We start from the raw sequence: 22,096 nt of genomic DNA on the forward strand, positions 1-22,096 counted from the left end.
CTGCTTCAGGAAGCAAAAATTATTCTCTGCTCTCTTATGGGAGCCCTTTATTCAGATGGCTTGCATAATAGTATCCCTTGTCACACTGTATTTTAGCTGATTATTTAAACAACCTTTTTCCTGGCTGGAATGTGAGTTTATAGGAAAAGGGATTGTGGATCATTTTTGTTTACTCAGAACCTTTACGTGTTCAACAGACATTTGTCAAATGAGTAATAAGAGTTTGTAAGCAAGAGGTTTTAGCTTAATCTGGCTATTGATTCCGTGACTGTGTGCTATAATAAACAAGGCCTCTCTGGTGTTTACCATATAGCTTTACCTCAAGCTTCACTTCTTGTGGTAACCTGAATGTATTTTGGAGGAAAAGAATTACTGATTCAAGTTGGCCTTGAATTTATTTCTAGATGCACGAAAACCTTTCTCTGTTAGAGACAGTTGTCAAATCCAGTGACCATTACCAGGTGACTACTGGCCTTGGGCCATTTCTAGAATGCAGTGCAGCAAGAAAAGCATATTGATTTTTCTCCAACTTCTGTAGCATCCTTTTATCTTCTCCCTGTTATAGCTGAAATTTAGCTACTTTTCTATGTATAATGTGCCCCGATTCTTTTTCTCCCTGTGACATGACGATGGGTTAGGCATATATTGTAGTGTGTGTAACAAAGAAACATTTATTTGCTGGTATATGTTCTAGTGTTTGGAGAGAGGCCTGTTTAATTTCAAGACACTTTCGAGATTTCAATAGCTCATATCTTTTTGGTGAAACTGCAGAGGAAATGGTATATTGTTGATGAAATTGAGAGAGTGAAATAGTTACAACCGTTGATTATACATGTTCTTTTTCAGGTCTTTGTTTCAGTCCTGATCTGCAGAAGGCAAAGTAATTGCCTGTAGTGTGGTAGAGTGAAAGAGCATCTGCTTTGCAGGACAGCAGACCTGGATTTAAATTGAACTCGTCAGCACACTGAAGTCACTTAACAATGACTTAGCAAATTACTTAACCTCTTTCTTCCTATTTGCACACCAAAAGAAGGAAATACTAATCAAGACCTCAGAGGGTTGTTGTGAGGATCTCATTCTTTAATTATGTCTGATACTTCTAATCTAGTTACTTCTCCTAGTCCTTTCTCATTTCTGTCATTGCACTTTACCCCTATCTTTTATATCAGACTAGAATCTTTACTGAAGGAAGTCTTGTCTGAACCTAAGTCCTGAATGAGGAAGTTTTAGCAGTTTGTGAAAGAGGAGAAGAGAACGGCTTGTGGTTGTATATGTTACTAGGTACCACTGATGGTGGTCAAGGCTGTTGATGTTTTAAATTCCAAGACTCTTAAAAGTCAAAAAGTATCCCTCTGCTCAGCAGTCACTGCTTATCCAGCTTAGGAGGTTCTTTTGCTCCCTCTGGAGGCATCCAGTCCCAATATCATTTGTGGAACTGGACTAGGAAATACAGGCTTTGTAACAGGAATTACCATTCAGTCCTTACTGTATGTCAGAGACTGTACTAACACTTCAAGGGTTTAGTCATCTAATATACCCATGATAGCTCCATCTTACATATGAGAAGGACAGTAAGGCCTAGAGAGATTAAGTGATTTGCCCAAGAATTCCCAGTAAGTAATGGAGCTGGGCTGTGTCTGAACCCGGTAGCTGCTGTTGTTCTATTAGGGAGGGACCTGCCAGTAGAGGAAATGTTACTTTGATAAGTCTTCCTGTGTCTTCACATAACCATAAAATGAAAAGCGGGGACTTAAGTACTTGCTGTGTCAGTTTTTGCCTTGTGCTGCTGTACAGAAGTCTCTCATGGAGGATGAACTTCTTGTCTTGTGATGGAGGGAGGAGGGGAATTGTGTTAGAAGTACAAACAAACAGCAACTACCATTGGTCAGACATATTTTCTTTAATGTAAAAAGGGAGATTCCAAGGGACTATGCCAATTTACCTAGGTAGAATAATCACTTTTTAGAAAATTGTAGATGTCAAAAGAAATTCCAGAGGCTTTCCCATCATTTACAAACCTTTCCATGTAACTACTTGACTATGAAGGGTTTTTTTGTTATTGCTGCCTATTTTACAAGTTTGGAAATTTAGACAGTTTTACTAAGGGAACAACCTCCTCATTATTCCAGACTTCCTTACTTATTTTGAAAATACTCATTTCTTGGTCAGTTAGTGATGGCGTTTAAGTGAACAATATATTGAATACTCACTATGTGTCAAAAAGCTGTGGAGAAGTGGAATGAATTTCATTGCTCTCAACACCATGAGGTTGATGTTACCATCCTTGTTTCACTGAGGTTCCAAGAGGTTAGGTTATGTAGGTAGTAAGTGGAGAAGCTGGGATTCAAACCCAGGTAGTATGGCTTTAAGGAAGGCTTATCCTCTTACCACTCCTTTGTGCTGTGGTCAGACATGGAGCTGCTTTTGACCAGGGACTGTGCTTACTCATCTTCAGCCAGCTCAATACCTGGCTTATTGTAGTTGCTTACAAAATTTGTTGAGTGAATGAATAATTTGAAGATGTATTAGAGAGGACCTGCCTGCAAAAAATTTATGGTCCAATTAAGAGGACAATATTTATGTAAGTAACAAAAGTAAGATACACACAAAACAGAGATGAGGCCAGGTGCAGTGGCTCACACCTGTAATGCCAGCACTTTGGGAGACTGACGCAGGCAGATCACCTGAGCTCAGGAGTTCAAGACCACCCTGGGCAACATGGTGAAACCCCGTCTTTACTAAAATACAAAAAATTATCTGGACGTGGTAGCACACGCCTGTAGTCCCAGCTACTGGGGAGGCTGAGGCATGAGAATTGCTTGAGCGTGGGAGGCAGAGGTTGCAGTGAGCCGAGATTGTCCCACTGCACTCCAACTTGTGCTACAAAGTGAGCCTCCATCTCTAAGGAAAAAAAAAAAAAAGAGATGAAAGATTTTTTCCAACTAGGTAGGTTAGGAAAGGCTTTAAACATTTTTTTTTGTTAAATATTAGGAGATGGGAAGACATGAGGCAGAAAGAATAGCAAGCAGGTAAATCTGAATTCTGTTCAGAGAAAAGAAGGTAGGCGGGTAGGAGGTGTGTTCATAGGATAGTGGGGTTTGACTCAGGTGGAATGTAACCTGTGAGGGAAAGTAATGGAAGGCCAAGCTGATCAGGAGATTGAGACCAGGTTTCAGAAGGCTTCATTTCCTGGTACATTTTACCACTACCTTGTGTTGTAGTCATGCTCTGGTATCCATAATCTCTTGGAGAGCAAACTGTGTGTGAAGTTCCATGCATTTTTATCTTTGCTCATACTTTTTCCAGTATGGTAAGGTGGTGCCGTGACCACTTTATTTATTTAGTCTTCCATGTATAATTCCACTAAGAATTAATTGCAGCTTTTTTGGTGGGCCCCAAAATGTGGTTTATGTTTCTACTTCATAATTATTTTGCCTTATATAATTATTTGTTTATATAGTCTCTCCAACTTGAGGATAACCTAGAGGCAAAATTAGGTCTTATTTATCATTACATTCAAGCACTCAGTCCTAAGGGCCTACTTTAATCTTTGTCCATAGTCAATACTTGGAATATTTATGGATTTAAACTAAATAGTGACATAGAATATTGTATTTCTTTTTCTTGATAAACATTTAGTGCCAAAAACTACTAAAAGTAAAAAAATGAAGAGGTTAATTATTCTTCATAGGCATAACGTGTTGTAATGTATGTAATGACTTAGAGGTCAAAATAAATGTGTGCTGATCCTACTGTTTGTTGCTAGTTGGAATTGAATATTTCAGTATGCTCACTAGGAATGAAATCATGGGCCCCAAGTAAATGTTAATCTCCTATTAAGATAGAATAAAATAATTGATTTTATTGTTAACTAGAGTATTTTAAAATGACTATTGGATGTGTTTATGTGTATTTGCTCTTAGATATTAAAAAGTTTATATTTTACTTAAACACTGAAAATGTCCCAATTATTATGGGCAGACATTTTGTTTGCAGCATAATTGACTTGTTGGAAACAATTTTGATGTTGACTTGGCCACATGCTAATTGGGTGACTACGGGCAAATTGCTTAAATTGCAGAATTTCAGTTTCCCTATCTGTAAAGTGGGATAAGAATATTTTGGGTTGTGATTATGAGGATTTAGTGAAATAATATAAAATGAAGTGCTTACTACGATGCCTCATACACAGTAATGCTAAGTAAATGGTAATAATTATTTTTATTATTTTATTACATGGCATTTAATAAGAGCTTGATAGGGTTGCCTTAATTTAGTACTGTGCCCCTAGATAGATAACCTTAATCCTAGAATTCTTTTCAGTTTTAGTAAGACAAAGACAATATGTCTAAACTTTGCTAATTTTGTTCTTTCAAATACAGGCTTATGGTGCTTATTTGAATATATAGGAATTCTGTCAAACCATGGTAAATAAATAGCTAATGAATGTGAATAGCCAGTTCATAAGATGAACTATATGTAATAAACAATGAAAATGTTCCTATTAGCAAATGTAAATTAAAATAAGTGAATTTGTAATTTTTTATCTGTCACATTCATTTTTAAAAATATATATAGGTCAGTTATAGGGACATAAGTATAAATAGATACAGTCCATTTTAAAGACAATCTGGAAATGCTTAGTAGGAGTCATACTGAGTTTTATGTTGTTTTGACATACTAGTTCTGCTTCAGGAAATATATCCCAAGAAAATAGCCTACAAGACAAAAAGTTTGTTTAAAAATGTTTATAGTAGTATTATTTATAACATTAGAAACAAACAGGAAACAGCCTAAAGAGTAAGGTAATTGATAGTACATAGGACTAAGGGATTGTTACGCAACTGTTAAAAATACATACTGTAGTAATATAGGAGGATACATATGAAATAATAGTGAAATATATAGAACAAAGTTGTACATTTGTCGTTGCTATACCTATGTAAAAATACGTGCAAGAAAGGATAATTTTTGCAGGAGATTGTAAATGAATTATGTTAAGTGGGTTGGATTCTGAGTGATTTTTTTTTTCCTTTTGAAAATTCACGCACACCGTCAATACTTGAGATATTTGTGAAGTTAAATGAATAGTGGCATAGAAATTTTGTTTCTTTCCTTGGTAGATATTAAATTAGTACCAAAAAGCACCAAAAAAAGGAAGAGGTTAATTAGATTATTCCTTATAGGCATATTGTAAAATTGTTTGTGTCAGCTTTTAAGAGAGTTACACTTACCAAAAGTAGGAGACGGTCTTGAGGGTAATCTTCATATCCCTGACAGCTTAGAAGAGCGTATTTATTATTAAAGTTAGTATGACATGAGATATATATTAGTATAATGTGAGAGAGAGAAAGAGAACCTTAAAGAATGAGAAGCCAAGCTTTCAAAGGTAGGACTATTTGTTTTTAATATGACTTCTCTTTATTTTAGAATTGATAGATGTCACATGTACCCTGCTGCTTCTAAACCCAGACTTTACCACTGCATGGAACGTGAGGTATGTCATTTTCATTAGTGATATGATAAAGTTTGTCCAAATTTCTGAAGACATATTAGCCCCATAAGTTGTTAGCTTTTGAAAACGAAATATAAAACATCTTACACTTATTTCTTCTACCTATTCTTTATATCTGTGACAATTCTAAATATGCATTTTGCCCCTTTTTGTGTAGTGATGTCTTCATAAACTTTCTTGCCTGAAATATAAATTGTCATGTTGAGTTACAGTATACTGTTTGTTACATGCTTTTATTTTTCCTTCATTTTTTGGGGTGGGCGAGTAATGGGCAGTCGGCATAACTGGTTGGCTTGTGAGGCATATAACATTATATCACTGGTATTTGAGAAGCACTGCAGTGTAGTGGAAAGTGTATGGGATGAGAAAGAAGGGAGTCATGCTTGACTCTGGCTTTTTCCCTGAGTAGCTGAAAGGATGGAATTGCCATTTACTGAAATGGCAATGTCTGGAAGAGAAGCAGATTTAGGTAGGGGGTGCTTGTTATAGGTCAACAGTTCAGATTGGGACATGTTAGATTTGTGTCCAAGTAGTTGTATATTAATTTAAAGTTCAGGAAAAAGGTCTGGGCCAGATGTAAACTTGGCAGTTACCAACATATAGATGGTTTTAAAGCCATGAAACTCTTTTAAGATCACTAAAAGAGTGGGCATAGCTAGAGACAAGAACCAGTTCAAAGACTGAGCCCTGAGACATTCTAGTTTTCTAGGGTTGCACAATCCAGGACAGTAGCCACAAAGCCATATGTGGCTATTGAGCCCTTGAAATGTGATTAGTCTCAACTGAGATGTGCCACAAGTGATAAACTGCACATCATGTTTTGAAGACTAGCAAAAAATGGAAATATCTCATTAATAATTTTTATATTGATTACTTGTTGAAATTATAATATTTTGGATATATTGAATTAAATATATTTATACTTGTGTTTAATATAGCTGTTAGAACATTTTAAATCATATATGACTCGCATTTGTGACTCACATTATATTTCTATTGGACAGCACCGTTCTAGCATTTGCAAGATGAGGAAGAATCAGCAAAGGAGACTTTTAGGAAGGTACCATGAACTTAAAATTCAGAGCTTTTTTAAGGGTAGGGACCATGTCTTTTTTTTTTTTTCCCTTTGTTTCCTTAGCATCTAACTCTAGTGCCTGTACATAATAGATATGCAGTTTGCAAATTGGGCACAGAAATCAAATTCAGTGAAAAAAAAATCAGAGTAATAGGGAAGTAGGAATGCCATTTTTATTCATGTTCTTATATTCCTCACCTATAGAGAGGAATTCAAAACTCCTTCAACAAAAAAATTCTCACTAGCATAGCATGTATGCATAGATAGGTACATACACACACACACACCTGTATACCTATGTGTATACACACATGTTATTCGTTGTATATCCTATAAACCAGTTGAGCATAGGAGGAAAAAACCTGGTCTTAAGATTCATGGAACTTAGTCCTGTTTCATCAGTTAACTAGCAGCCGACTTTGAGTATAACTTCTGATTCTCAAGAGTTTTGTTTTTTTATCTGTGAAATAAAAGATTTGAATTAGGTGAATTTTTTTATGATTCTATTAAACTTAAAAAAAAATATGTGTGGTTTGTTCTTATGAAGGGAAGTTGCTCCATAAATCGAACTTGAGGGGTGTTTATGATGGTTCATCCTGAAAATTACTCTAGTTAGATGATTAGTAAGGTTTTGTGCTAGATGAGTAGAAAGGGAATCTTGATTTTTTAAAAATCCTTTGTGGATATTTCTAGTAAATTTTAATATGTATTAGTAAGATTGATTGACATATAAAGACATCGAATCATAGGTACATTCTGAACAACAAACTGCTAACTTCATAGGAAACTTCTCTAACCCTGTACGGTCTCTATTGCATATCAAATACACAGAACTTTACTTTTAATTGTTAGTGGATCTCTTCTATATTAATCCTGGAAGGCATTGAGTGATTTTTGACTGCATTTTTCAAACTGCTAAAGGATAATGCAATAGACGTCTAGTTCAATTTGTGGATATTGCAATCTTAGGGGAAGGAAATAGAGGCAAAAATAAGTTTCTGAACTAACCTCCTGTGATTACAGTGAGTGATACACATAATTTAAAATTTTAGCTGGTTATTTTTTTTTAAAGAAAGAAGACTGCTACTTTTTTTTTTGCTTTGAAAATTGGTGATTTACCTGATGAAAGAGGTTGACTTAGTAATAATGTCCTATTTTCTTCATCAGTCTCTGTACTTAGAGTAAGCAGAACACCTTTGAGCAACTAGAATAGTTGATGCCAAACTCCAGTGATTCATGTTCTGTACTCATAGCCTATTGGTTTAAATTGGTAACTTTATTTAATGCAGATTTGATGTTTGGTTCTGACATTTTGAGCTAAGAAACCTGAGCAAGTTACTGAACTTCTCCAGGGTTCAGTTTCCTCGTCTGTAAAATTGAGGTATTTGGCCAGGCGTGGTGGCTCACACCTGTAATCCCAGCACTTTGGGAGGCTGAGGTGGGCAGATCACCAGGTCAGGAGATCAAGACCATCCTGGCCAACATGGGGAAACCCCACCTCTATTAAAATACAAAAAATTAGCCATGTGTGGCGGCGCTCACGTGTAGTCCCAGCCACTTGGGAGGCTGAGGAAGGGGAATCGCTTGAACCCAGGAGGCAGAAGTTGCAGTGAGCCAAGATCGTGCCACTGCACTCCAGCCTGGCAACAGAGCAAGACTCCGTCTCAAAAAAAAAAAAAAAAAATTGAGGTATTAGGGAAAATTTTTTTATAGATAAAAAACGATTATGTGATTGCTATTAACTTTACCACCTATCATATTTGTCTATTGTCTCCTATTTATATATTCATTCATTTCAGTGGGCTGATGGATAGCCATTTGATACTCTGGGGTATAATCCAATACTATGTTATTTATTTTGTTGCTGAAATCATTCCAGCTGTGGCCACTGGAAGCTCTTTCGGTTGCTCCCCATGTCCCTTTTTCATATCCCACCATATATTTTTGAGCACTTCCTTACTTTCTGGCTGTATAAGATGCTCCAGGCTCATCTTGTGTACTTCCTGTCCTGGTCCTAGAATCAGCCATTTCTAACATCATTAAAGAATGGTATTAGAAACCAAAATGTGGGTGCTAGAATTAAATTGTTTTTGAAAAACTTGTTTCATCAATATCCAACACCTACAAATGTTCAGTACTACCCCTAGCAATGTTTATCACATTGATATAAAAATTTTGCTTGATGCCATCGGGTGATCTTTTTCAGTGTCCATATATTAACATTGATTGAGGTTGTTTCAAGCTAAGATGTCTTCCCAAAAATGCTGCTTAATTCAAAATAAAGATATTACCAGAGTGCCCATATTTTTTTTCTTTTTCTTTTTTTTAAATTCTGTACCTCAGTGGTCGCCCAAGGGAGTGCCCATAAGTTAAGAAACTTTGTCAAAACTCAGTTATAGGGTAAGTGCCTCTTTTTTGAAGAAAATTTTGATTATCTCCCTTTATATATGGGAATAAAGGTAGGCAGTTATAAATAATAAGAGGTCTTAAATTTAGCAAATGGAAATTAAGCCTAATACAATCAATTCATTATAGTAGTTTTTTAAACTTTAATGGGCATCTTTTTTTTTTTGAGATGGAGTGGCACTCTATCGCCAGGCTGGAGTGCAGTGTCACGATCTCGGCTCACTGCAACCTCTTCCTCCTGGGTTCGAGTGATTCTCCTGCCTCAGCCTCCCAAGTAGTTGGGACTATAGGTGCACGCCACCATGCCCAGCTAATTTTTTTATTTTTAGTAGAGACAAGGTTTCACCATGTTGGCCAGAATGGCCTCAATCTCTCGACCTCGTGATCCACCCGCCTCAGCCTCCCAAAGTGCTGGGATTACAGGCGTGAGCCACCATGCCCAGTCAATGGGCATCATCTAAAGAGCTTGTTTTAAAACGTGTATTGCTGTGCCCACCTGAGTTTCTGACTCAGTGGGGTCTGGGCTGAGGCCTGAGTTCTGCATTTCACGTAAGTTCCAGATGATGCTGATGTTGCAGTCAGGGTTCACTTTGAGAAACATTGCTCTCAAAAGTGGTTAAAATTACATAGAGCAATATTTTCCTCCTTTTACTTTATAGATATCCTGACTTACTGTATGAACAAAATGTTACTGATTTCAGAAGGAAAAGAATCCAAGACTGCAAAAGCAATTGGCTGTTCCAAGAAAAAAAATGTATTTTTTATATATATATTTTATATACATAATGACAAATTGGTTTCCTGAACATTGAAGGAAAATAGTTGTTTTCTTTATGAAATAAAACTTTATAAATAGTATGTCACTGCTGGAAAGAAAATGTATTGTGGTATTTAGAAATTAAATTCATCTAAGTAGATATGGTGTAAGAGCTGGATTCTGGTTTTCTCTGGCTTAAACTTCTCTAAAATAAACGAATTATCAGCCCTACCACAGGAAGGACATTTTAAGATTAATAAATAATAACAAATGATCTGATTTTATTATAAAATTGTAGATACATTGAGAATTCAGTGAGAGTGTAATGTCAGCACTTATCAAAAACTTACCTGAGAAATTAAACGTAAATTGTATTTACCTGAGAAACAGGTATGGAAAGCTCTTTTTTTTTTTTTTTTTTTTTTTTTTTTTTTTTTGAGACGGAGTCTCACTCTGTCGCCCAGGCTGGAGTGCAGTGGCGCGATCTCGGCTCACTGCAAGCTCCACCTCCCGGGTTCACGCCATTCTCCCGCCTCAGCCTCCGAGTAGCTGGGACTACAGGCGCCCGCCACCACGCCCGGCTAGTTTTTTTTTTTGGAATTTTTAGTAGAGACGGGGTTTCACCATGTTAGCCAGGATGGTCTCGATCTCCTGACCTCGTGATCCACCCGCCTCGGCCTCCCAAAGTGCTGGGATTACAGGCTTGAGCCACCGCGCCCGGCCTGGAAAGCTCTTGTATGACATTCTTTATATAGTTGGTCCTCTGTATCCGTAGGTTCTGCATCCATGGATTCAACCAACTGTAGATAGAAAATATTTGGGAAAACTATTGCTTTCTGTAGTGAACATATTCAGACTTTGTTTTTCTGTCATTAGTCCCTGAACAATATAAGAACTATTTATATAGCATTTACATTGTGTTAGGTATTATATATAACCTAGAGATGATATGAAGTATATGGGAGGATGTATGTAGGTTATATAGCAACACATTTTATATCAAGGACTTGAGCATTCGCAGATTTTGGTATCCGTGGGAGGTCCTGGAACTAAGCCCCAACAAGATACCAAGGGACAACTGATTGCATTGAAGCTTTGGTTGGGCTTGAACAGTTTTAAAAACAACCAAAACATTACATTGCTTTTACTTCTGCTTATATTAATATTTTTAAAAGGAATGGCCTAGTATATCAAGGGCCATGTAAGTATTTTACCCTGTTGTTAGCTCTTTTGGAAACTTATCCAAAGTAAGAATACAAAAGAAAGAAGTCATAAGCACAAAGCTTTTCCCCCCCACGCCCCCCGATTTGTTTTAAAATAACAAAAAGTTTGAAGCAACCTGAATGTCTAACAATAAGGGAAAAGCATAGCTACTGAATGAAAACTATTTGATCATTTAAAATGTTCATTACAAAAATTATATAGAATCATGGGAAAATTCTTAAGATATAATGAGAGCAGGATATACAATTATATGTTAAAATGTATGTGTGATAGGGAAAATTCAAAAATAAAAAATGGTAATTTGGTTAGAATAGTGATTCCCCAACCATATTGTGTTTGTTGTATGTGTGGTTTTGTAATGAAATAGATGATGTCAAGTCCTATTTAGGAAACTAGACCAATTCTTGATTGGTATTGGATTTGCCCTGTAGATACGACTATCAGGTCTCATAACTTTCGGAAATGAGATAGGCCAGAAAACCCCTTTGCCCTCACACAAATAGCTAACATTTCACCTGTTGATTTAAGACCTTCTCTTTCTGCTTATTAATTTGTTATATTGGGATTATGAGAATACATTCTTGATTACTGCATGTCACATTTATGAGTGTTTTGTATCCCAGAGTGGCTTGGGCTTTTTTTCTTTCTTTTTTTGTTTTAAAATTCTTAGACATTCACTTCACAATGAGGCTATATTAAAAGCCATGTAGAACCTTTGGCTATAAGAAAAAAGTAATGTTTAATTTTTTTTTTTTTTTTTTTACAGGAAAGAGCTAATCCTCTCTGGCACTTTAAATCCAATTAAGGATTTACATCTGGGAAAACTCGCCTTAACTAAGTTTCCAAAGAGTCCAGAAACTTGGATTCACAGGTGTGGTTAACTTAAAACATAGTACTCTTACTTAGGATTCAGAATGGCTGGAGAAAGAAACATGACATGTGAGAGGCAAGGTTACATATTGGTTCCAGAGCATGAATTCTGAAGTCAGGTTACCTAAGTTTAAATCTAGGCGCTATATAACTTGCTACCTAAGTGTTCATGGGAAATTACTTAACTCACCAAGCCTCGGTTTTCTCGTGTGTAAAATGAGAATAATAGTTACACCTGTCTCATATAGTTAACAGTCAAGTTTACATGAGTTAATGCATGTAACACTCCCACAGTGCCTGGCACATATTAAATAATAAATATTAGCTATTATTAACTCTTTGAAGCAGTTGTGGAGATTGCATTTATAGATACTCAACTGTAATGAGCAACATGAATTTTAAAAGCATTTGGTTATTTTCCTGGTAAAGATGGTGGTAGTGATGGTTGTGGTTATTAAAATTAACTTACAGAGAAAGCTAAGGGCAACTGAGGTGAATGCTGTGTACGCTGCGCTAAAGTTGCTAAAAACCATACATGCAAAGAACATTTTTAGGTTAAAAGCCTGGGACAGATAACCAGAATGCAATTTAGGTCTCTCAAAATCCTGGCCACCTGGAAGCATCTTCCTGATGAATCCTGTGTAACTACTCTTATTTGATCAAAGTGGGATGGTGTGGGCTTGCTGGTCAGGACCAATAAAGAAGTTACTCTGAAATTCTCAGTTTATTAAGCCACTCTAATTTTTCTTAAATCCTGGGCATTTTTAGGATCTTATGTCAGTGCAAGGTGTTTTAGTGGTAATCATGCCTTTAGTTAACATTGCAGGTCAGCTTCTTCCAAACCACATAGTCAGTTGTATTTTCTTCATGACTAGAAATTGAGGTAGTATACCACAGAAAGGTGTATGACTGTGTGTATGGGGGTTTGGAAAGGGATGGTGGCAGGGGAAAGGAACTGTCAAATATGCATCCATCAGTTTATTGCCTTGTCTAATTTTTTTATCAAGCAATGTTTTGTTAAATAAGAAATTCCATTATTTTAAAATGACAAAATGAGTTTTCTTACTCAGTTTCCTGTACCTTTGGGTTTGAAATCTTTAGTCTAAAAAATGCTTTTGTATCAGTAAATTATTGGTACAAACGAAACCCATTAAGTAGCTTGAAACACTATTTAGTGTTTTTTATGTAAATACATGCTAATGCAAATCTTAAATAGACAAAGGGAGAATTTGTGGTTAAGGATATTTTGACACCTCCTTAATGGTTTAATGAATTGTATTTGTTACTTTCCAGATTTTATACTATAAATACAGAATTTTGCTGAATGAAAGCTATCAGAATGCAACTTCTTGTTTGCAAACAAATGCACATAGGGTGAGGCATGCATATATAATTAAAGATGTGAATCATGACTCCTTGTAGTATTTATCAGCCATTAATTTATAACCTCTTACCACCACCACCACACACACACACCAATTGCCTTTACCTGTCCTGGCCAAGTGGAGTTTTGGGATTGTCATTTTAGAAGTAATGACATTCTCTGTATTACAGATTTTAAAGTTTTTTTTAATTTTCCTGTTTATCCATTTTCCACCCTTCATCCATACTGCTAAATTTAATATCATCGTAAACAAAACAACCCCTCCCCATCTCCAAAAATCTGGACTTATAAACAGGTATTATTTTGCATTGTCTCTGAATGGAAATTAAATTAGGGACAATGAAAACTGGTTCTTTTTCTCTCTGGTTTATGTTCTTTCTGTGTTCTCTTTCCCACATGCTACCTTAACAGGCGATGGGTGCTACAACAGCTAATTCAGGAAACCTCCTTGCCTTCCTTTATGACCAAAGGAAACTTGGGAACAATTCCCACAGAAAGGGCACAGCGACTCATACAAGAAGAGATGGAGGTCTGTGGTGAAGCAGCAGGGAGATACCCAAGCAACTATAATGCTTGGTCCCATCGCATCTGGGTTTTACAGCACTTGGCCAAGCTAGATGTCAAGGTAGGGATATTATTGTCTCCTGGGCAGACTGCCTGTCTGCCCTTAAAATCTTCTGGTAGTAGTTCATCCTCAGAAGAGCTTTGAAGGAGTAGAGAAACTGATGGTCTGGCAACTTGAGAGAATCGTGACAGCTGCTACCTCTGGAGAAACCCTGTAATTAAATGAAAATCTTGCATTCCCCACCAGTGCTGTTTTTGGCAGTCTTAAGGCTAGTGCAGTGGTAAAGCAAAGGCAGGTTTAACCAATTGAGGAAGATTGAGCATAACTCAATTTATCCTGAAACAGGAAGGGATTATTAAGCCTTATAGAACTGGAATTGCTATTTCTTGGTAGTGTTTGGTTATGTGACAATATACTAAGTCAGCTGGCTGTCTTTTCACACTTTCGTCCTCTGAAAAGAGGGAGAGGAGGGCAGGGAATAGACGATCTCACCCAGGTGTTTTTAAAATTGGCTGAGCCTGTAAATTACCTGGGGATTCCTAAGTCCCACTCCAAGCCTACTAAGACAGAATGAGGGTCGATCTAGAGATCAGTATTTTCCACTGACTCAGGGTTATTTGAATGCAGAGCCAGTTTGCAAACTCTCACAGCCTAATCCTTTCAGTTTAGAAATGAGGAGATGGAGATTTCCAGAGAATTTTAATGGCTTAGACTTAGCTACAGTTGTACCACTTATTATTCATCAGAATGAGAGCCAGGTGTCCCTTTTGCTCCTTCTTAATATACTACAGTGTCTCAGGTTTTTCTTTTCTGATGGTGTCACAGTGCCATAAGAATCTAGGGTGCTCATCTAAAAAGCTTCTCAGGCTTGAGACAGTTAAAAGAGGTCAAGTTGAAGATCGAAGTGCCCCAGCTGGTGCTTTCAGATAAGTGGGGAAGTGTTACATAATTTTAACTTACCACCCTCTTCTTCCTACATCCCTCTTCCCATGCTCCCATTTCCCTCTTTGTTTCCTGGCGAGGACAAATAGGAGACTTTTTACTTCCAGAGGATTTTAAGCCAATAATTCTGGAAGAGAAGCCTTCCACTTCCAGTTTATGTGGCTTTGAGTTTCAGGAGGGGTGGCCGCCTAATGGAATAGAAAGAGCAAAGGCTTCAAATCACATCAACCTAGGTTCAGATTTTGGCCCCACTAGCTATATGTGGAAAGCAAGGTTTTATTGTTTTCATTTATAAGATAGGGACTCTACTGTCTGCCTCAGTGTATTATGGTGAGAGTTAATTGAGTTAATGGATGTAAATTACTGGGCATCTAATAGAGGTTCACTCAATTTTAGTTCCTTTCTCTGTTCCTCTAGAGATAGAAAATTGGCTGCCAGTTTGCTTGATCAACTCAGTGCAGTTTATTCATGAAAAAGTATAAAACCCATCATACCCACCAACTGTCCTGTATACTGGGTATGGCAGTAAGACAAAAGTGTTTGCTCTCAACAAATTGAAAATCTAGTGGAGAAAGTAGACCAGCAATTACAAAGCATCAGAATACAATGGGAGCACAGAAAAATGGTTCTTCATCTAGGATGGGCTTGTTGGAAATAGCTGCCGGGGGAAGGAAGATATATTGAGTCGGGAGGCGTGATTACAAGTTGTTTGGTGGGTAGTCAGGGATATGGAGTGCTTGGTGGTCATCTCTGATCTATGACTTGATGGTGTGTGGGAAGAGGAAAAAGATATGAGGAGGCTTGGAGATAAAAAGGAAGGCACAGGTTGACTGAGAAGTCTTTGGAAATTTTTCTGCCGTGATGTGAACCTTTTCAAGTGGCATTTCCATAAAATCAGGAACAAGGGGCCAAAGTGAAATTCTTGGTTACTTGAGACTATCTGGTGGTAAGGATAACTCATTAATGGTGAGCTCAGCTGCCAGGGTCCACTCTTGGGCTCAGATGTCATCACCCTTCCTTGACCTGCCCTTGGAGGAGGACTTACCATTCTTCCATTCCCCACTTGCCACTGCAACATCTCTTGCTCTTGTTATCAGTAAGGAGTCCTAAATTTACCAAATCCCCTTTCTGTTGTTATAAGCCATTGGGCCCACCTAGAACATTTACTGCTATGCTTTGTCTATTACAGGAAGTAATCACAAAAATACCAGTAGTCTAGATCAGCTTAAAAATATATATGAAATGAGCGGGCATTTTTTAACTTAAAAAATTGAAAATGACTTTTTAAAGTGCTGGCCTCAAGTATTAGTAAGAGTATGAAAATAAGCATTATTCAAATTGTTATAATCTTACTGAAGGGCAACATGGCAGCACTTATCACACTTTTTAAAATAGGGTGTTTATTTAGAGTTCTGCTTCCAGGAATTCATCATAAAGAAATAATGGAAAATGAAGTATGGTAGAATGATTAGAGGCTTCACTCAGTGGTCATGCAGACCTGCTTTGCATTCTGGCTTTACCACCAATTTGCTGTGCAGCCTTGAGGAAGTTGCTTAGCCTCTTATACCTTCAGTTTTCTCATCCGGAAAAAGAGGGTGACGATAATTCCCATCTCACTGAGTGATGCAAATTGAATTGGAGGATTCATATAAAGTGGCTATCAAAGTGCCTTAACTAAGTGCTCAATAAACACTGGCTATTAAATATAGAAGTTTGATGTATAAAAGTAGCATTTATAGTAGTGAAAAACTAGAAAATCTGTAGCCCTTCAATAATGAGGGAGTTGTTACATTACAGTCCATCACTTTGGAATATTTTGTTATGACTAAAAATTATATTTTAGAAGATGATTTAAAGGAAAATATTCACAATAGATTATATTAGGGTAGGCCTAATATTATTATTTATTTATTTATTTTTGAGACAGGGTCTTGCTCTGTCGCCCAGGCTGGAGGGCAGTGGCACAGTCTCAGCTCACTGCAGCCTCCACCTCCCAGGTTGAAGCACTTCTCCTGCCTCAGCCTCCCAAGTAGTTGGGATTACAGGCACCCACCACCACGCCCGGCTAATTTTTTAATTTTTAGCAGAGATGGGGTTTTGCCATGTGGGTCAGGCTGGTCTTGAACTCCTAACTTCAAGCAATCCACCTGCCTCTGCCTCCCAAAGTGCTGGAATTACAGGCATGAGCCACTGCACCCAGTAGCCTAATACAATTTTTAATGTATTTATTAGCATTGAATGAGACTGCAAATACTTTAAAGTGTTTGGAACAGTGCTTGGCACATGATAAATGCTCAACAGGTATTTATACATACACACAACAATATTATAGATTTTTTTCTTGTATTTTTTATAAAAACATTTTCTAGTCAGAAAAAAGTTAAAGAATAAAGATTGATTAAAAGTAGTATGGGGTGGAATTATGACACTAATTTTCTATTTTATGTTCTCTCTGATGTCTGCATGCTTAAACAGACATTTAAGTAAATTTTAAAATATTTATATTTGAGGGTAGTGTGGCAGGAAAGACTCATAGTCAGGTAGTTTATTACTACTGGCAAATTACAAGTTAATATAGGGCTTCACATAAAAAAAGCACATATAGTCATTTCTCCAAAAAAAACATACCCACGTCACCAATAAGGACAGGAAAAGATATTCAACATCTTTACTATTAGGGAAATGCAAATCAAAACCACAGGGAGTGAGATACCACTTCACAGCAAAATATGGACAATAATAAATGTTGGTTAGGATGTGGAGAAACTGAATCCCTTCTTTATGGCTAGTAAGAATGTAAAATGGTATAGCCACTGTGGAAAGCAGTTTGGCATTTCCTCAAATAATTAAACATAGAATTACTATATATTAATAAAACTACAGTTTATATATATCATATTCTTGGAGAAAAACATGCATTACCATATATGACACTGTAATTCTACTCCTAGGTATATACCCAAGAGAGGTGAAAACACATTCCATACCAAATCTTGTATGAGAACATTAATAGCCACATTATTTATAATAGCCAAAAAGTAACACCTCACCTGAGGAATGGAAAACAAAATGTGGAATATCCATGCAATGGAATGTTGGCCATAAAAAAGGAAGGAACTATTGATACATGCTGTAATGTGGATGAACCTTGAAAACATGCTGATTGAAAGCAGTCAGATTCAAGGCCACATATTGTATGATTTCATTTATATAACATGTTCAGAATAGGCAAAACAGATTAGTGGGTACCAGAGGCTGGGGAGGAGGGAATGGGGTATAACTTCTAATAGGAACAGGGTTTTGTGGGGTGGTGAAAACGTTTGAAATTAGATAACAGCAATGATTGCACAATTCTGTGAATATATTAAAAAACACTGATTTTTTTTTTTACTTCAGAAATGATTCTAAAGTACATTAGAGAGAATAAAGCTTAAAGAATACCTGAGAAATTGTTAGGAAAAACGATAAGGAACACTCTACCATTAGATACTTAAATGTTTAATAAGACAGAATAATTAAAATTGTGATGCTATTTCAAAAATAGACTCAGTAATGGAACAGAATATAAAGTCCAGAAACAAATTCCAGTACATAATATGTACATATTCATTAATGATGAATATGGCATTTCACATAATTAGAGAAAGGATTCCTTGTTCAATTTGTGATGCTGGTAAAATTGATTGACTTTTTAGAAAATAGAAAGTTAGGTTTTTTTTTTTTAATCTAAAATACCAAATTGAACTTTAAATGGAATAAAAACCTATATGAAGAAAAAAGAGACTCACATTATGCTAAGTGAAATAAGCCAAGCGCAGAAGGATGAATATTGCATGGTGTCACTCATAGGTGGACTCTAAACAAGTTGAACTCATGGAAGTAGAGAGTAGAATGGTGATTGCAGGAGTAGGGTTATGGTAGGGAATAGGGAGTTGCTGGTTAAAGGGTACAAAGTTTCAGTTAGGATGAGTAAGTTCTGGAGGTCTAATGGTAGAACATGGTAATTACTGTTAATAATGTATACCTAAAGATTTCTAAGAGCGTTATCTTAAATGTTCTTATCACAAAAAATAAAATAACCTATGTGAGGTGATGGATATGTTAATTCACTTGATTGTGGTAATCATTTCACAGTGTATACATAAAAACAATATGCCGTACATCATATATATGTATGTGTGTGTGTGTATATGTATATATGTGTGTATGTCACATATATACACACATATACATACATATATACACACACACACATACATATATATACACACACACACACAAAATTTTAATTTGTCATTTACACTTCAATAGACCTGAGGGAGAAAAGAAAAAAAAGAATTTTACTTGACTCCAAATCTTTAAAAAAAAGAAAAGAATTTTAAAAATCAGTTGCAGTAATATACTGAAATAATATTTACAACACATATGACAAATAGAGACTTAGTATCTTTAATATGTAAAGACCTCTTACAAACTCATAAGAAAAATAATGACTATCACAAATAGTAAATTAGACAATTCATAAAAGTAGGGAATTAGGCAAAATAGGCAGTTCATAAATGAAGAAACAAAGGAAAAGTAATCACACAAGAAAAGATATTTAGCCTTAATGATAATTAAGGAAATGTAAATTAAAATGAAACGTGATTCTTATTAAATTAGTGAAGATTAAAGTATTGATGATGAATTTAGGAAATAAGCATTAACATGTACTTCCAATAGGAGTATAAATTATATGGCCTTTCTGCAGGGCACTTTGACAGTATGTGCTAAGAACCTTATAAAGTTTTTTTCTTTGTTCCAGCAAGTATATTTCTAGAAATTTCTCCTAAATAATTAGATATGTACATAGATTTATATATGAGTGTTACTTAAACAAGAGTAGAAACAAACAGGGGAATGGTTAAATTCTGATAATCCTGAGGGTGAAATATTTTACGAGTTAAAAATTATAAAATAATATTTAATGCCATAGGAATATATTTATAATTGAAGTGGAATAAAATTAGTAAAAAAGAATATCCCAGATTTTTGTTAAAAATAAACTCTGTGCATGTGCATACATAGAAAAAAACCTGAAAGATTTGTTTTATGCCAGAATGTTACAAGTAGTGTTCTCTGGCCAGCAAAATAATGGATTTTTGTTTGCTTTTTTATATTTTTCCGTATTATTGGAATTTTCTATATTGATCATTTTGTATCACTTTTATAATCAGAAGAAAGCCCAAATGTTATTTTTAAAAGTTTACAGGACCTACAGCATATGTATTTTTAGTAGTCTTTCATTTTTAACATGTTATCCCTCTTTTTCATAGCCCTGCATCTGCAGTTTTCTTGTAGTTTATTTACTCACTTACTCATGTTTTCATATGGAAATAGGAAAAGGAAGATATTTAAGGTATATCACATAAAGGTCATTTATCCCATCAGTACCGTACATTAAAGCCATATCTTTATATAGTATGTTTAGATCACTTAAAAGTTAATTGGATCACTTAAAAGTAATTGCTGTCTTTTTAAAAAAAAATCATTCCCTATATCTTTATATCTTTTTATTCTAACAAGAAAATGCCCTGAAATTCCAGTTAAAGTTTCTTCTTTCATTTAATATGCATCTTTATGTCTTAGGGAAAAGAATATAGTGGATTTTCTCTTTAAAAGCCTAATAATTTTTTTAAGAAAGTGATTTTGTTGAAAATATATGTATATTTTTTTTCCTTTTTGAGATGGAGTCTCGTTTTGTCACCCAGGCTGGAGTACAGTCGAGCAATCTTGGCTCACTGCAACCTCTGCCTCCCAGGTTCGAGTTATTCTCCTGCCTCAGCCTCCCAAGTAACAGGGACTACAGGCATGCACCACTGCGCCCTGATAAGTTTTGTATTTTTAGTAGAGACAGGGTTTCACCATGTTGGCCAGGCTGGTCTCCAACTTCTGACCTCAGGTGATCCGCCAGCCTCCCAGAGTGCTGGGATTACAGGCATGAGCCACCGCACCCAGCCAGAACATCTTTTATTTATGTGCCATTTTTGCCTCAAAATTAAATAATAAACTGCAATTTTATACATAGAAATATCCAGTTAGAAATAATCTAAATGTTTTTCATATTATATAAGTTCACTTTAAACAAGTAGAGTACTCTTTTCAATCCATACTAAGAAGCCATGCCAAAATAAAAAAGCTGCTGTATTATAGCCAGAATGTTCTACAGGTTTACTTTTCAAAAATGTAATAAACGTAAGATTAGTTTTTATTTCAGGTAGGAGTTTATCTGGTGCTATTTTTTGCTCGCCTTTTAAAATCAAATAAAGATACTGTTTTCCATTTCTCAGAGACTTGCCAGCTCTAACCTCTGTAATAAATTTAGGTGGCTGTGAATAAACTCATTGGAACTTAAAGGAGATGTTTAAAACATATCACTGATACAACTTGACTGTCTTGGCTGGAAGTAATCTTACTCCTTTATACTATTTGCCTTATTTATTAAATTGTTCATTCATTCATTTCATAAAATATTTATGTATCCACTCTGATGTCAGTAGGTATAGGAGGATTGAAGTATCAAATAGGAATGAATAAATATCTTAAAGCCCTCACTCACTGAGTTTAATGGGAATGAAGAGATGCACTGAAATTCTTTAATAAATATGATGCAATACATAAGTACTGTGGGGGTTCAGGAAAAGGAAAGATTCCCGGGGAAGAAAAATGGTGTAAGAAATGGAAAAAAGATCATGGTACAGGAGAAGGCATTTGTCTGGGACCTTTGACAGACAGGTAAAGGTGGCATTCAGCATTATGCTGTCTATATTGTTAACTGTTCACAAATGTGTATCTTTTTTCCTTAGCTGGTCTGAAAATCCTCTGATGGAACGTGGTAGGCACTTGATATACCTTTCACTGATTTATGTTTGCTACCTGTCCAAGACACTCTCAAATAAATTATTTTTGCATAAGTGCTGCTTTTTAAAAAAGCATTTCATTTGAAATTCTTCAGTTTGCAAGATACTGGAATCACAAAGATTTAAACAATTTACTGCTGAATTTTATTTCATTTCTTTTAAAACCCATTTATTATTGTTAAATAAGTTTGAGACAAATAGTTAAAGTCACGAGCTCTTGAAACATTCTTATTATTAGTGCATCATATTTTTCTACTAATCCCTTATAATTAAGTAGTGAACAAGACAAACATGGTCTCTGCCCTCATGGCACTTATACTGAAGAACAAATAATTTAACTGAGCCTATTGTTGAAGACAGAATAAGTTAGATATTATACACATTTATTAAATGTAAAATAAAGTTTATATGAAAGTAATCTGAGTTTATATTTTTCCTTTTACATCAGCATTACTTGTA

At 35.7% G+C, this 22,096-nt stretch overlaps 1 protein-coding gene across 6 annotated transcripts in view; it reads left to right on the forward strand.

The window, feature by feature from the left end:
* LOC105498650 (protein prenyltransferase alpha subunit repeat containing 1) overlaps positions 1–22,096 on the forward strand; it is a 50,534-nt gene that overhangs the window by 12,625 nt on the left and 15,813 nt on the right. For 4 of the 6 annotated variants that reach the window (XM_011770872.3, XM_011770873.3, XM_011770875.3 and 1 more), the window contains exons 3-5: positions 5,431–5,497; positions 11,744–11,848; positions 13,643–13,856. In XM_011770872.3, the coding sequence (XP_011769174.1) occupies positions 5,431–5,497; positions 11,744–11,848; positions 13,643–13,856 (386 nt within the window). Of the gene's footprint in view, positions 1–5,430; positions 5,498–6,519; positions 6,576–11,743; positions 11,849–13,642; positions 13,857–22,096 lie in introns of all 6 variants that reach the window. The other 2 variants (XM_011770876.3, XM_071077689.1) reach the window with 1 other exon arrangement.

Source organism: Macaca nemestrina, chromosome 14 (genome assembly GCF_043159975.1).
Source record: "Macaca nemestrina isolate mMacNem1 chromosome 14, mMacNem.hap1, whole genome shotgun sequence".
NCBI classification, from domain to species: Eukaryota; Metazoa; Chordata; class Mammalia; order Primates; family Cercopithecidae; genus Macaca; species Macaca nemestrina.